This window comes from Peromyscus leucopus, chromosome 10, assembly GCF_004664715.2.
Source record: "Peromyscus leucopus breed LL Stock chromosome 10, UCI_PerLeu_2.1, whole genome shotgun sequence".
Taxonomy (NCBI): domain Eukaryota; kingdom Metazoa; phylum Chordata; class Mammalia; order Rodentia; family Cricetidae; genus Peromyscus; species Peromyscus leucopus.
In genome coordinates, this window is record NC_051071.1 from 14,254,726 (window position 1) to 14,266,627 (window position 11,902).

The 11,902-nt window shown below is 50.1% G+C and overlaps 1 protein-coding gene and 1 long non-coding RNA gene across 2 annotated transcripts; one reads left to right on the forward strand and one right to left on the reverse strand.

The window, feature by feature from the left end:
* Positions 1-269: 269 nt before the first annotated feature.
* Positions 270-3,287, reverse strand: LOC119088629. Its single transcript, XR_005092304.1, has 2 exons — positions 3,170-3,287; positions 270-535 (listed from the first exon to the last, which is right to left on the reverse strand). It is a non-coding gene; the product is annotated as an uncharacterized LOC119088629 (long non-coding RNA).
* Positions 3,288-3,744: 457 nt separating this feature from the next.
* Positions 3,745-11,668, forward strand: Lgalsl (galectin like). Its single transcript, XM_028876321.2, has 5 exons — positions 3,745-3,829; positions 4,471-4,542; positions 4,681-4,769; positions 5,337-5,514; positions 8,641-11,668. Exons 1-5 carry the CDS (start codon positions 3,794-3,796, stop codon positions 8,782-8,784), a joined length of 519 nt encoding a protein of 172 aa, XP_028732154.1. The 5' UTR covers positions 3,745-3,793; the 3' UTR covers positions 8,785-11,668.
* Positions 11,669-11,902: the final 234 nt, after the last annotated feature.

Here is an 11,902-nt window from a genome sequence, read left to right on the forward strand (position 1 = left end):
TGTTTTGAAATCCAGAAAAGTTGCTTGATAATGTGCCCTCCTACCTAAGTAGGCAAATCAAAGAATGCTGAGTTTGGGTATTTTGTTGTCTTTTGTGAATATTGGTCATAAGAGCACGGACTGGCTTAACAAAAACAATTATTAAGAACTAAATGCCTGGGTGAACTTACAGCACTGTGCAAGGCCCTGTCCTCAGAGTGGGCTATGGCCTCCCTTGCCAGCCCAGAGTCTGAGGGAATCAACGTCCTTCGGACAACAAACACAGCAAATGCTTTGAGAGGTTTAATTTTAATAAATATTCAGGCACCATAAGCATATCAGGTTTATATCAAAATTAACCAGGCAATAGTGAACAGAGTGCAGGGACATTCTGAGCTCGTGGCTACCCCCACAGGGCTCTGGGGGTCCATCCTGTTAGAGGTACTTGGTGGAATGTTTACAAATCTTGGCTCTTGAGTCCCACTTCTTACAGCAATACTGATAAGGTGCTGGCTGGGGTACAGGCGGGCATCACTCTCCTCGAGCCCTCAGAAATCTGCAAGCACAGATGATGGCAAGTCTATAGGATCAAAGGGACAGAGAAAGCGGGCTCCTGTTTTTAATCTGAGAAGCCCATCTTCAAAGACCTACTTGCATATTTTTCCAGACCAATCACGTCTGACTGCTGCTGTTTTAGACTTTTAGTTCCTTAGAACTTCTAAAAAGAAGTTCCTAGCAGAAATGTTGTTCATCGTGAGTTCTGGCTGTATTTCATAATCAGATCATATTCTTGGTTAATCTTTTTGGGAGATAAATGCCTATAACCAAGGCATAGAGAAATGTTTGCCTGTCTTTCACTCTAGGAACTCAGGAAAATTTGGAAGCTTTAGTTCATTAATTCGCTAGTAGCTTTCCTGTGTAGGAAGTTGTTCAACCCTGCTTAGATTTTAGCTACCAAGACAAGCTTTTAGGCTTTCTCTCTTATGTGTAATTAACCATTTAGATTGACTGAGAAGAATCAAGCTTTTTTTGTTCGTTTTGTTTTAATAAAGGAAATTTATCATGTTGACATAGGCCAGGCTGTTCTGCACCTTGCTAATTCTTTTTGTTTGTTTGTTTGTTTGTTTTTCGAGACAGGGTTTCTCTGTGTTGTTTTGGTGCCTGTCCTGAATCTCACTCTGTAGAGCAGGCTGGCCTCGAACTCACAGAGATCTACTTGGCTCTGCCTCCTGAGTGCTGGGATCAAAGGTGTGCGCTCGCCCCGCCGCCCCCCCCCCCCCCCGCCCCCGCCCCCCGCTTGCTAATTCTTTATACCCTAGGATGTAAGAAACCCATCTTCAGCAACCCAATATCTTAAGCTCCACTCACAAACAAATCTAAGGGTTATTCTTCACTCTGAAAAGCCAGGTATCATGAGGTTCATTTAGCAGCAACACCACACTTAACCCCACTGTGTGGTTGGTACCCCTCACACAGCCTTTCAGAACTAGAAGCTTCTAAGCCCTAAGGGAAGCTCAGTGACAAACTGTGAGAGCTTGGTGGTGGGAACTGCTAGGTGCCCTGGGGGGTCCCTGCCCTGGCTTCCTCCTCTCATCTGGGCCAGGCAGGAGCCTCCCACTCCCTGCCCCTCTCACTACCTGTTGCCTGTTCTCTGAGGCCCTTGTCACGTCAGCTGGAGAGGGTACAGATCCAGTATGTGACTCAGCAGCAGTATGCTTGCCCTGCACATGCAAGGTCCTGGGTTTGCTCCCCCAAACCCCTCAAAACAAGCTTCCTCTCCCTTGCTCAGAGATTTCCAGTGTCTTCCCATTTCCTTGGAGTAAAAGACCTTAGCACTCAGTTCTGCACCACCAGCCCAGCAGAGCCCCAAGGTCCCACCTTGGGGCTCCGTCTTTACAGTTCCTGCTGCCAGCCACCTCTTCCTCTGTAGGTCCTGCCCTCCCGCCCACCCTCCCTCCTTCCTTCAGAGTTTTTCTCAAGGTCACTTTACCAGACTACCCGACTTAGACAGTCCCCTCCTACACTCTCTCCCTGCCTGCCTCATTTTTCTCCAGAATCTTTACTACCTGCATAATTGCGTATTTTCGCCTGCCTTTCCTCACTAGAATGTAATCTCAACAATGTCCCTGCTGCTCCTCAGTTCCTGGTCAACAGCAGACACTCAAGTCTTGCTTTAGAACGTTCGAGGTGCTCTTCTTGGGAAGGTGTGTGAACCAGTTTACTAATCTGCACAGTAATTCAAGATAGGCATCATCATAGTCATCATCACCATCATCTCTAATGAAGAAATTAAAGCATGCTACTATCAGCAGTAAGAGGCAGAATTTGAACCCAGGACACCAGCCCTTTATAATCCCCTTGATTACTGCACCACTCTTAGCTAATGGCAAACAATCACTTTGGGGCTTTTCCCTATACTAGAGTCTTAGAAATTCAGATAATCAAAGCATGACTTTAAAATATCAAGTTTCCTATAATTGCCCAATATCTTAGAATAATAGGTGTGATTTTTTTTAAGCTCAGACTAGTAAACAAGAGCAAAATAGGAAGCACAATGACACCTCACTTCGGCCTCTAATTCTGAGTTCCATTTCCACAAAGGCTCTCTGGATTCCAGGCGTGCCCGGGTAATTCCCCCGCACCACGGAGATTACCATGATTAACACGGGTCCGTACAGTAAAACTGAAATACAAAAGCCGCAGGGATGCCAGGCCCCACGAAGGGTCCCTTCGGGACTGGAGCAGCTCACCCAAGCCCCTTGCTTATTAGTGTGGCGACTCGCCCAGTGCACGGGGTAAGACAAGGATGTCACCTAACAGAGAAGTTACATAATAATGCTGGTGTGGAGCTCCCATAGAGGAGTCCGAGCCTTAGAATGAAAGAGAAGTGTATGCCCTGGGAACTATTCCACAAAGAATGTCGGGGGGTTTTCTGTGAGGCACGCGTTACCCCGAACTAAGCAAGTGAAGTAAACTAGCTCAGGACAGAGGCTGTGTCCAGCTGAATTTGCGATTTGGCCAGGCACCTGCCGAAGAAAGCTTCTAGGTCCGGACACGGGCCTGCGCTTCCCCGGGGAAGAGAGCCCTGCTCGGTGTCCGGTGTTGGGCAAACTCCCTCCCTGGAGTCCCGCCGCCTCTTTCTTTAGGGTCAAATATCTCCTGCAAGCCTCGGACCCACAGTGAAACCAACCTCTCCTCCCACTCGGCTGGAATTCTGAAAGAAGCCACGCCGGGCCTCCCGCTTTGGGGTCCCCCATCTTCTCTGGACCAGGCTCCCCACCGTCCCCGCCCCACCCCGGCCCCCAGGATGCGGAAGGAGGTGAGTGATTAGGCTGCCGGCCAGGAGGGGCAGGAGTGTCCCCACACCTGTCACCTGGCCCACCTGGGCCCTCCCTGCCCGCCCCCCTTCCCCGGCCCCACCCACCTTCCCGCCGCCGACGAGCCACCGCCCTCCCCGGCCTCCAGCCACGGTCCAATGGCCGTGGGGCAGGGCACGCTGAGCCAGCCGCGGCGCCCCGGCCGCGTCCCCGCCCTGTTCCCGGTCCCCGGTTCCCGAGCCGGGCTCTGCCGCCTTTAAATGCCACCCCGGGCCGACGCACTGCGGCCCTCGCCACCGTCCTCCCTCCGCCGCCGCCGCCACCGCCGCCGCGACCTCCGCGCCGCCCGCCTCCCCTCCCCTCCCCTCCCGGGCCTGCGGCCGCGCCAGCCCGGGGCGTGCGCGCGCGCCCGTGTGAGCGCGCGCCCGGCTCGGACCCGCGCCCGCCGCCGCCGCCGCCGCCGCCGCCGCCGCGTCCCCGGCGCTCGCTGCAGGAACATGGCGGGGTCGGTGGCCGACAGCGACGCCGTGGTGGTGAGTGCAGCGGCCGCCCGCGAGGAGGGGAGCTCCGCGGGCCCGGGGCGAGGGCTACGGGCCGGCGGCGGCGCTGCGGGCGGCGCGGTACCTGTCCGCCGCCGCGGGGTGGGAGCGCCGGGCCCCGGGGGCGCGGGGCAGGAGGGCGCCGGCCAGGTGCGCGCCGGGCGCGTGTGCGTGCACGTGGGTTCGTGTCGGGCCGCGGCCCCGGCGGCCGGGGATTTCCCCCCTTGGGAACGGCCCCGCGCCCGGGGCTCCCGAGAGAAGCGGCGCGCCGTCGCTGCTCACCGGCCACGTCCCGGAGGACAGGCCCGGGGGGGGGCAGAGGTTCCAAGAGCATTCGTGCCTGGAGAGGGGCCTGCCGCCCACCCACACGGGCTTTGCTGCCCGGGGGCCGCGACCTTGAATTTGATCCGGTCCGAGAGGCCGGGGATCATCAGAGGCTTAGACCGGGTGGAAAGGCCGGGTTTTGTTTCGCGGTTATTTAATGAGCTGTAAAGAGGCATCCTGTGCAGACGCTGCCTGTGTGTCTGTGGAGGGCTGCTGGACTCCGGCAGATTTGTGTTGATTCCTCGCCCTTCCATTCACTCCCTAATAAACAAGGATCTGTGGCAAGCCAATCTGTGTGCTTCTATTTTTAGAAACTTGATGATGGGCACTTAAACAACTCCCTGGGTTCTCCAGTTCAAGCCGACGTGTACTTCCCACGACTGGTAAATCAATGTGCTCAGCGTCTCCACCTTTATGCCTTCCTTTCTGTTGCATTTTTCTTGCTTTCTGGTGGGTCAGGGCCTCAGGGCCGAGGGCTTGGCTCTTCGTAAACTTCCTGTGTGTGCCCTCCTCTTTTGCAGATAGTTCCATTTTGTGGGCACATTAAGGGTGGCATGCGACCAGGCAAGAAGGTATTAGTGATGGGCATCGTAGACCTCAACCCAGAAAGGTAAGGACAGAGCCCTGCAGTTGCTGAGCTGTGGCTGCCGTCTCCTCCTCAGGGTTGCTACTTAGGAGCGCCAAGAAAGTACCATGTTCCCATGAGAAGAATGTGTATGAATCCTAGCCATCATCTCGCTAGATAGCTATTTATATCAGCAATGACAAAAATAGGCCTACAGTTTCTCTTTGACCCTTGAGGAGGCCAAAAGACTTCATTTTCTTTTTTATGGTTTTGAAACGTCGTAAAAGCCATTAGAATAAATAAGAACCAAACTTTACAAGATATTTCCCTTGTCAACTTCTGGAGCTGTTTTTGAGAATTCTGAAATGGATTAAGGCATGGGTGGCCTGGGGCATTTGAAGTCTTCAGTTGCAGTTATTTTCAGTTACAGTAACATTTTCGCCAGAGCCTGCTTTAGGTAACAAAATCTATTGGTCTGGGTGTAATCTTCTCGGTGTTTAAACTCTGTGTAAACAGTAGCAGCCCATTCCAAGCAGAGGAACCCACACCGGGAGGAACTGGGTCAAATTAAATGTTACATCTAACTCCAGCTAAGTGACACTTTCTTTTTAGCTTTGCCATCAGCTTGACCTGCGGTGACTCGGAAGATCCCCCTGCCGATGTGGCAATCGAACTCAAAGCTGTGTTCACAGACCGGCAGCTCCTCAGAAACTCGTGTATCTCCGGAGAAAGGGGGGAAGAGCAGTCGGCAATCCCGTACTTCCCATTCATCCCGGACCAGCCGTTCAGGGTAGGAACCTCGAGAGCCTGAGCGCAGGGTTGGCAGGGCTGCTGCGGACTCCTTATCTACTGTGTGCCAAGAGCTCTTCAAGAATTTCTTGGTGTCCAAGAAACTTGTCAGCCCGCTGTGAGAAAAGAATAAAAAACAAAAGAGATGTGCTTGCTGATAGGCGTTAGAGCTTGCCACAGTAGCTCTTGATTCTGTTCAACCCATGTGTTTAGTTAATGGATGCCTGTGTACATACCTAATTGCTCAATCCTTAACCACAATTCTACTTAGCCGATACGGAGGTATTAATTATTTATTTGTTTACTTTGGGGGTGGTAGTGGAGATGGAACTCAAGGCCTTGTGCACATTAGGTAAGGTCTGCCATCTAGCTACAATCGCAGCCCTCTTTTTTTGTTTCTATTTTAAAACAAGTTCTCCCTAAATTGCCCAGGCCGGCCTTGAATTTCTAATCCTCCTGGCTCAGTTTGCAGAGTAGCTGGCATTATAGACCTGTACCGTCAGGCTAAGCTGGGAGGACTTAGTCAATAATTTTCTGTGTAATTCCCAGCATAGTGTTAGGCACGCAGTGAAAACCCACCCTCGAGTGTCTGATTCATTATTAAATATTAATAAGTATCCAGAATTTTCCTGTTTCTCAGCCTTTGAGTAGCTCAAAATCTTATTGGTTTGGGGTTTAAAACAATTTAGTGATTATTATTTCATCTGCTCTCATTCCCTTTGCTAATGAGTTCATATTTGTGTATTTATTTTCCCCTGTGGGTTAATTAAGCCTGTCTGTCTCATGGTCACAAGCTGTGTGGCTGACAAATTTCTTCCCTTGGGCTTGGTTGGATATTAGAGGTTTGCTCCTGCTGTCTAGCAGGCAGGAAACACAGCCCAAACTCGCCATCAGTAGCAATACACTCCTCTGCAGGGCACTGCCATGTAAGAGGTTCAAGTCGGCCATATGAAAGCGCCTGCTGACGTGTCGGGCCTGGTGACGATCTTACCGCACTTCACAATAATGGCCGCTTGGTTAAAGGCTCCATGCTACAGTAAGCCAGAGCAAACAGAACTGCTCTTAGTGCCTTGTTCTCCATGTGGAGCTTCTCAAGGCCTCCCTCCGGACTCTTGCTCTTTCCTTAGAGTCTAAGGCAAAATAAAAATCCATAACTTTTTTACATCAGTGATAGAAATGAGATTGTTCCCCTTGTAACCCTAACCTAGGAAGTTAGGCTTTCCCTCAGTCCTCCTTTAGAATGGTAAGTCCTTGTGGGCGACTCCTGCTATGCTGGTTTCTTAAGTGGTAAGCTGTGTGTGTGTGTGTGTGTGTGTGTGTGTGTGTGTGTGTGTGTGTGTGTGTATGCACATGTGTGTGCTTGAAGGCTGGAGGTCAATTCAGGTATCATGCTTCAGACACCGTCATCCACCTCCTCTGAGACAGGGATTCTCACTGTCCTAGATCTCATCAGTTGGGCTAAAGTGGCTGGCCAGTGAACCCAAGTATCCCTGTGTTTCCGCCTCTCCACCACTGATATAACAGGCACATTTGGGGCCTGACACTTTTGGGGGGAGTGTGAGGGGGGAGAATTAAATGTGGGTCCTCTTGCTTGCAAGACAGAGTGCTTTGCCAACTGAGCGATCTCAGAGAGTAAATCTTCACACCTGACTCGTGATTGTGAGCTTCTGACTAGGAGGAAGACAGTGCTTCCCAACAACAAAAAATGCAATGAAATGAACTTCCTGATGCTATCTATAATTTAAACAGTAATATGAAGTAAATGTGACTAATACCACATTCGACATGCATGGTGATTGCCAGTGCTTTTCTAAAAGCATTATAGCACAGCCAATTATTAAACTCTGTGGTGGCCAGGTGTGGGTGGTGGTGGTTGGTGGTGGGTGATGGTGGTGGGTGGTGGTGGTGGTGGTGGGTGATGGTGGTGGGTGGTGGTGGTGGTGGTGGTGGTGGTGGTGGTGGGTGGTGGTGGTGGGTGATGGTGGAGTGGGGTGGTGGTGGGGTGGGGGGGGGGGGGGGGGGGGGGGGGGGGGGGGGGGGGGGGGGGGGGGGGGGGGGGGGGGGGGGGGGGGGGGGGGGGGGGGGGGGGGGGGGGGGGGGGGGGGGGGGGGGGGGGGGGGGGGGGGGGGGGGGGGGGGGGGGGGGGGGGGGGGGGGGGGGGGGGGGGGGGGGGGGGGGGGGGGGGGGGGGGGGGGGGGGGGGGGGGGGGGGGGGGGGGTGGTGGTGGGGGTGGTGGTGGTGGTGGTGGTGTGGTGGGTGGTGGTGGTGGTGGTGGTGGTGGTGGGGGGGGGGGGGGGGGGGGGGGGGGGGGGGGGGGGGGGGGGGGGGGGGGGGGGGGGGGGGGGGGGGGGGGGGGGTGGGGTGGTGGTGGGGTGGTGGTGGTGGTGGTGGTGGTGGTGGTGGTGGTGGTGGTGGTGGTGGGTGGTGGTGGTGCACGGAGACAGAGGCAGGCCAAACCCAGTCTGGTCTACAGAGTGAGTTCCAGGACAGCAGGGCTACACAGAGAAACCCCGGCTCAAAAAAAGAAAAAGAAACCTCTATGATGAATTATGGAAAAGCGTTTCCCATGTGGACTCAGTGTTTGTTTGTCTTAACAAAGCCTTGTTAATTACACATTCTTGTCCAGTGGTAATTACTGTGTAGTCCTCCCTCTCAGTGGTTACCATGTTTGTCTAGACTATTATTAGACTCTGCTAATGGACCAGTCATGCCTCAGGAGCGGCTCCCCTGTAGGTGGGATGGAATTGTTCAGCAAGGGACGTGAGGGCATCGTGTTAGATTATCAGACCTGTGCCCCTTTGTACCTGTGCGTGGAGCTCAGAAGGGCCGTCACAGCCTCCCGCTGAAAACCTTTCACTGATATACACAGCAGCGGTTCTCAAAGTGGACTCCTTGCTCCAGCCCCTCATCCCTTCTGGGCCCCGGACTCGTGAGCTGACCGTTGGAGGGTGTGGAACCCAGCAGTCCGGACTCTAGCTAGCTTCTGCACCTTGTGATGTTTGAGATTCCCTGGGGGTGTTGCTTTTCTTCTCTACAATGAAGTGTGCGTTTGTTGTTGGGGTTTTTCCCTCCCTCCAGCAGGACTCATCCAAAATTGTGCATTAAATTGTTACTTTGTTTCTTCTAGGTGGAGATTCTTTGTGAGCACCCACGTTTCAGAGTGTTTGTGGATGGACACCAACTTTTTGATTTTTACCATCGTATTCAAACATTATCTGCCATTGATACCATAAAGATCAATGGGGACCTCCAGATCACCAAGCTTGGCTGATGGTTAAAGCGCTTCTATTTCACATCTGATCAGGTGCCACAACTACATGACTGTCTGAAAGAAGTAGTGTCCTAGCAAGATCTGGAGACTCAAAAAGAAAACAAAAACAAAAGGCAGACTTCACTGTCTCTTTCTGTGCAGTTTAAGTCCAGAATGACAACTTCATCTGCGCTTTGCCCAGAGAAGAAAGCTCGCAAGAAAGACGCTGAGCCGTTATGCCGAGAACAAAGTAATACATTTATGCTGGATTTTACTCAGACTAAACTAAAATGGATTTGTGATGATTTGTGATTTGGTAGCAATTATTCATCATTTCAGAGCAAGATGATATTTAGAAACAAAAGTGCTAACGACCTTAAAAACAACAACGGTACATCAAATCGATGCATCTCTGCACTAAAGTGGACTGCGTAGCACAACCAACATTTTAGTCAGGGTATTTACATAGAATGTAGATTGTGCAAGGTTTGGTTTTGTATGTTTTCTTGGGGGTTGTTTTGTTTTTGTTTTGTTTCGTTTTTTTAGGACAGCATCATGTTAACTCGGCTTTTTAAGCTTCCTCAGTTATTTATTTATATTCAGTGTATGTATCAATGTATTAGAGAATGAGCAATGTCTACAGATTATGAACTTAGGTCTGAGGGGGAAATTATGTATTCCAAGCATAAAACAAGTGGATCTATACCTTAAAGAATTTGAGCATATTCTCCACTCCCCTCAACTTTGACTTCTTAACATAGATTGCTGTAAGTGCTTTGGGAAAATTTGCAACATTTCGATGATGTTGATTTGCAACATTGTCGATGATGTGAACTTCTGTTTGCATTGCTTCTTCTCCTTCCTGTGGATTAGCGCAGTGTGGGCTTCCTTCCGTAAGGCTAACTACTCTCTAGACTCACATGATAGCTCGTTAAGTTGTTATTAAATTAATGGAAAGCGTATAGGAAGTGATTGCATAGACAACTTTTAAAATAACGATTATATCAGTTTTTAATAGTGTCCTATGAAAATGATTCCAGCACACAGTGTAAGGCAGAAGCAAATTGCCCCAAATTACTGACTGGGAAATAATTTATATCAACTTAGGCTGTTAGCTCATTGTATAATTTTTCTTCTGAGACCCTCCCCAGTATCCCTAAAGCAATGCCTTTGGAGCTTCTGAGCAGACATACTGCCTTGCCTCTGTGTGGTTTTGCAGGAAGCAGGGTAAGGTGGGATCCAGTGAGGTCATCTGAGAGATTAAGTCTCAGGGTTTCAGGTCTTTGATTCCAGCCGACAGCGTTCATGCTTCCCTGCCCTTGCAGAGCTGATCAGCTAGAAGCTGTCTGGAGGGGAGGCTGCAGGTTATTGATGTATCTGCAAGGGTCGGAATGGTTGGAGTCACAGGAGTGTGTTTCACACTCTGCATTGGTCCTGGAGAGAAGGACCCTTGACATTGCTTTGGCCAGTTGTGGGAGAAGAAAGGGGTGCTGGGTGGGGGTGTGTTTATATATAGTTTAGGTTTTGTTTGTCCAGTGTACGTGTCTTATTAGGGCATCCCCTCGTCCTGCTTTGCTTTTAAGGTTTTTTTACACATGCAGAGGCACTGAAGCGGCCATGTCTTCTTCATGTGTCAAGAATGTAGACAGTGTTTCAGAACCAAAGTCTAAGATAAATGAAGCAAACTCAAATAATGAACTTTTTATAGGTGATATATTTGGAGCCTTCTCAACTTTAAAACTGTTTAGCACAGTTCTATGGTGTTATATACAAAGACTTGTCCACCGACACCAGCTGCATCTTACGGAGCTTTATGAACCCGCTGCTTCTCAGCCACAATCAGCCGTGAGAGCTGTTCCGTAGCTCCAGGTATTTTTTCAGCCTGTGATCAGTTTCTCATGGCTTGAAAAGCCACTTTTGAGGAGTGTCTGTCAAAAGACTTAGAAAGTACCCTGAAATATATTTGTACGAGCTTGGATTCGACTCATGTAGTGCGCACCCCTGTCCCCAGAGGGCTCTTCTGAGTGGCCAAGCGGGTGATTGACAGAAGCCAGGGGAGTGGAAGAGGTCAGAAGTGACTTTTCTCTCGGTAGCAGCTGATCTCAGACTTCTTGGTATGGAAAACAGTGTTAAATGATCACCCTACAGTCAGCAGGGTCCTCTGACCCGCCTCCTGGGACTCCTCTAAGTGATGTGATGGGTTCATTTCCGGCCTCCTGGGACTCCTCTAAGTGATGTGATGGGTTCATTTTGGACTAGCTAAATAAATAGGGAACACATCCCACTGTCTTAATGGCTAGCTAGAAACAAGGACACGTTCACACCCTCCTCAGCCTGAGAGGTCTAATGTGGGAATTTCAGGATGGAAAGTGCAATTTGAAGCTTCACGGGAAAGTATCTGCATACATAAGGAGTTATATCCACCCAGAGCCCTAGTTCCGCAATAACCAAAACCATCAGGCTCTGGGGAAATAAGCAGCCTTTCGACAATCTGCAGCAAAATTGGAGTAAATGTGTCTATCAAGGTAATAGAAGTGACTTCTACTTTCTGGGCTGTCCCAGAATTGTCTTAAAATTAATATTTTTTTAAATTTTGAAGCCCGGTTTCAAATCTTGCCAACTTCTCTAAAACCCCCTAAGAGATCGCTCTTAGAATTGTCAATGCACTAAATGGCAAATCCGTGTGCATTAAGAGAAAATATCCAAAACAGGATTGAGCCCTATTGCCTTGAGAAAACAGCCTTGGCATTTTCTGGCACTAATGTAAAGATAATGTTCCTAGGATGACATATTTTCAAAGAAACACTTTCTTATTTACTGCGTGGTGTAAAGTGTTGTTAAACGTGTTGTTACATTATGTCACTGCTGAAAGTTATTTGCACTATAATAAAGGAATTTTCTACAAGGTAGCGTCTGGGTTATTACATGCTGCACTTGGCTGGAGATATAATGTACTTATCATAGACCATGTGCTCACCAGTGGCCCCTCTGTCTCACATACTATAAGACCACCCGTACATGAGTTTCCCTTGTTGGTAAAGGCAAAGAAAATGTCTCAGAGACCTAAGGAGCTTTTGCGTGGATGTTTGGGTTCTGTTTTAATAAAACATAAAACATAATGACATTCTGCATGCATTGA

Bases quoted from the DNA above. Each gene is read 5' to 3' on its own strand.
- Lgalsl (XM_028876321.2), top strand. From the start codon at position 3,794: ATGGCGGGGTCGGTGGCCGACAGCGACGCCGTGGTG. The intron at 4,543-4,680 runs GTAAATCAATGT...CCTCTTTTGCAG, and splicing joins ACGTGTACTTCCCACGACTG to ATAGTTCCATTTTGTGGGCA. The intron at 5,515-8,640 runs GTAGGAACCTCG...TGTTTCTTCTAG, and splicing joins TCCCGGACCAGCCGTTCAGG to GTGGAGATTCTTTGTGAGCA.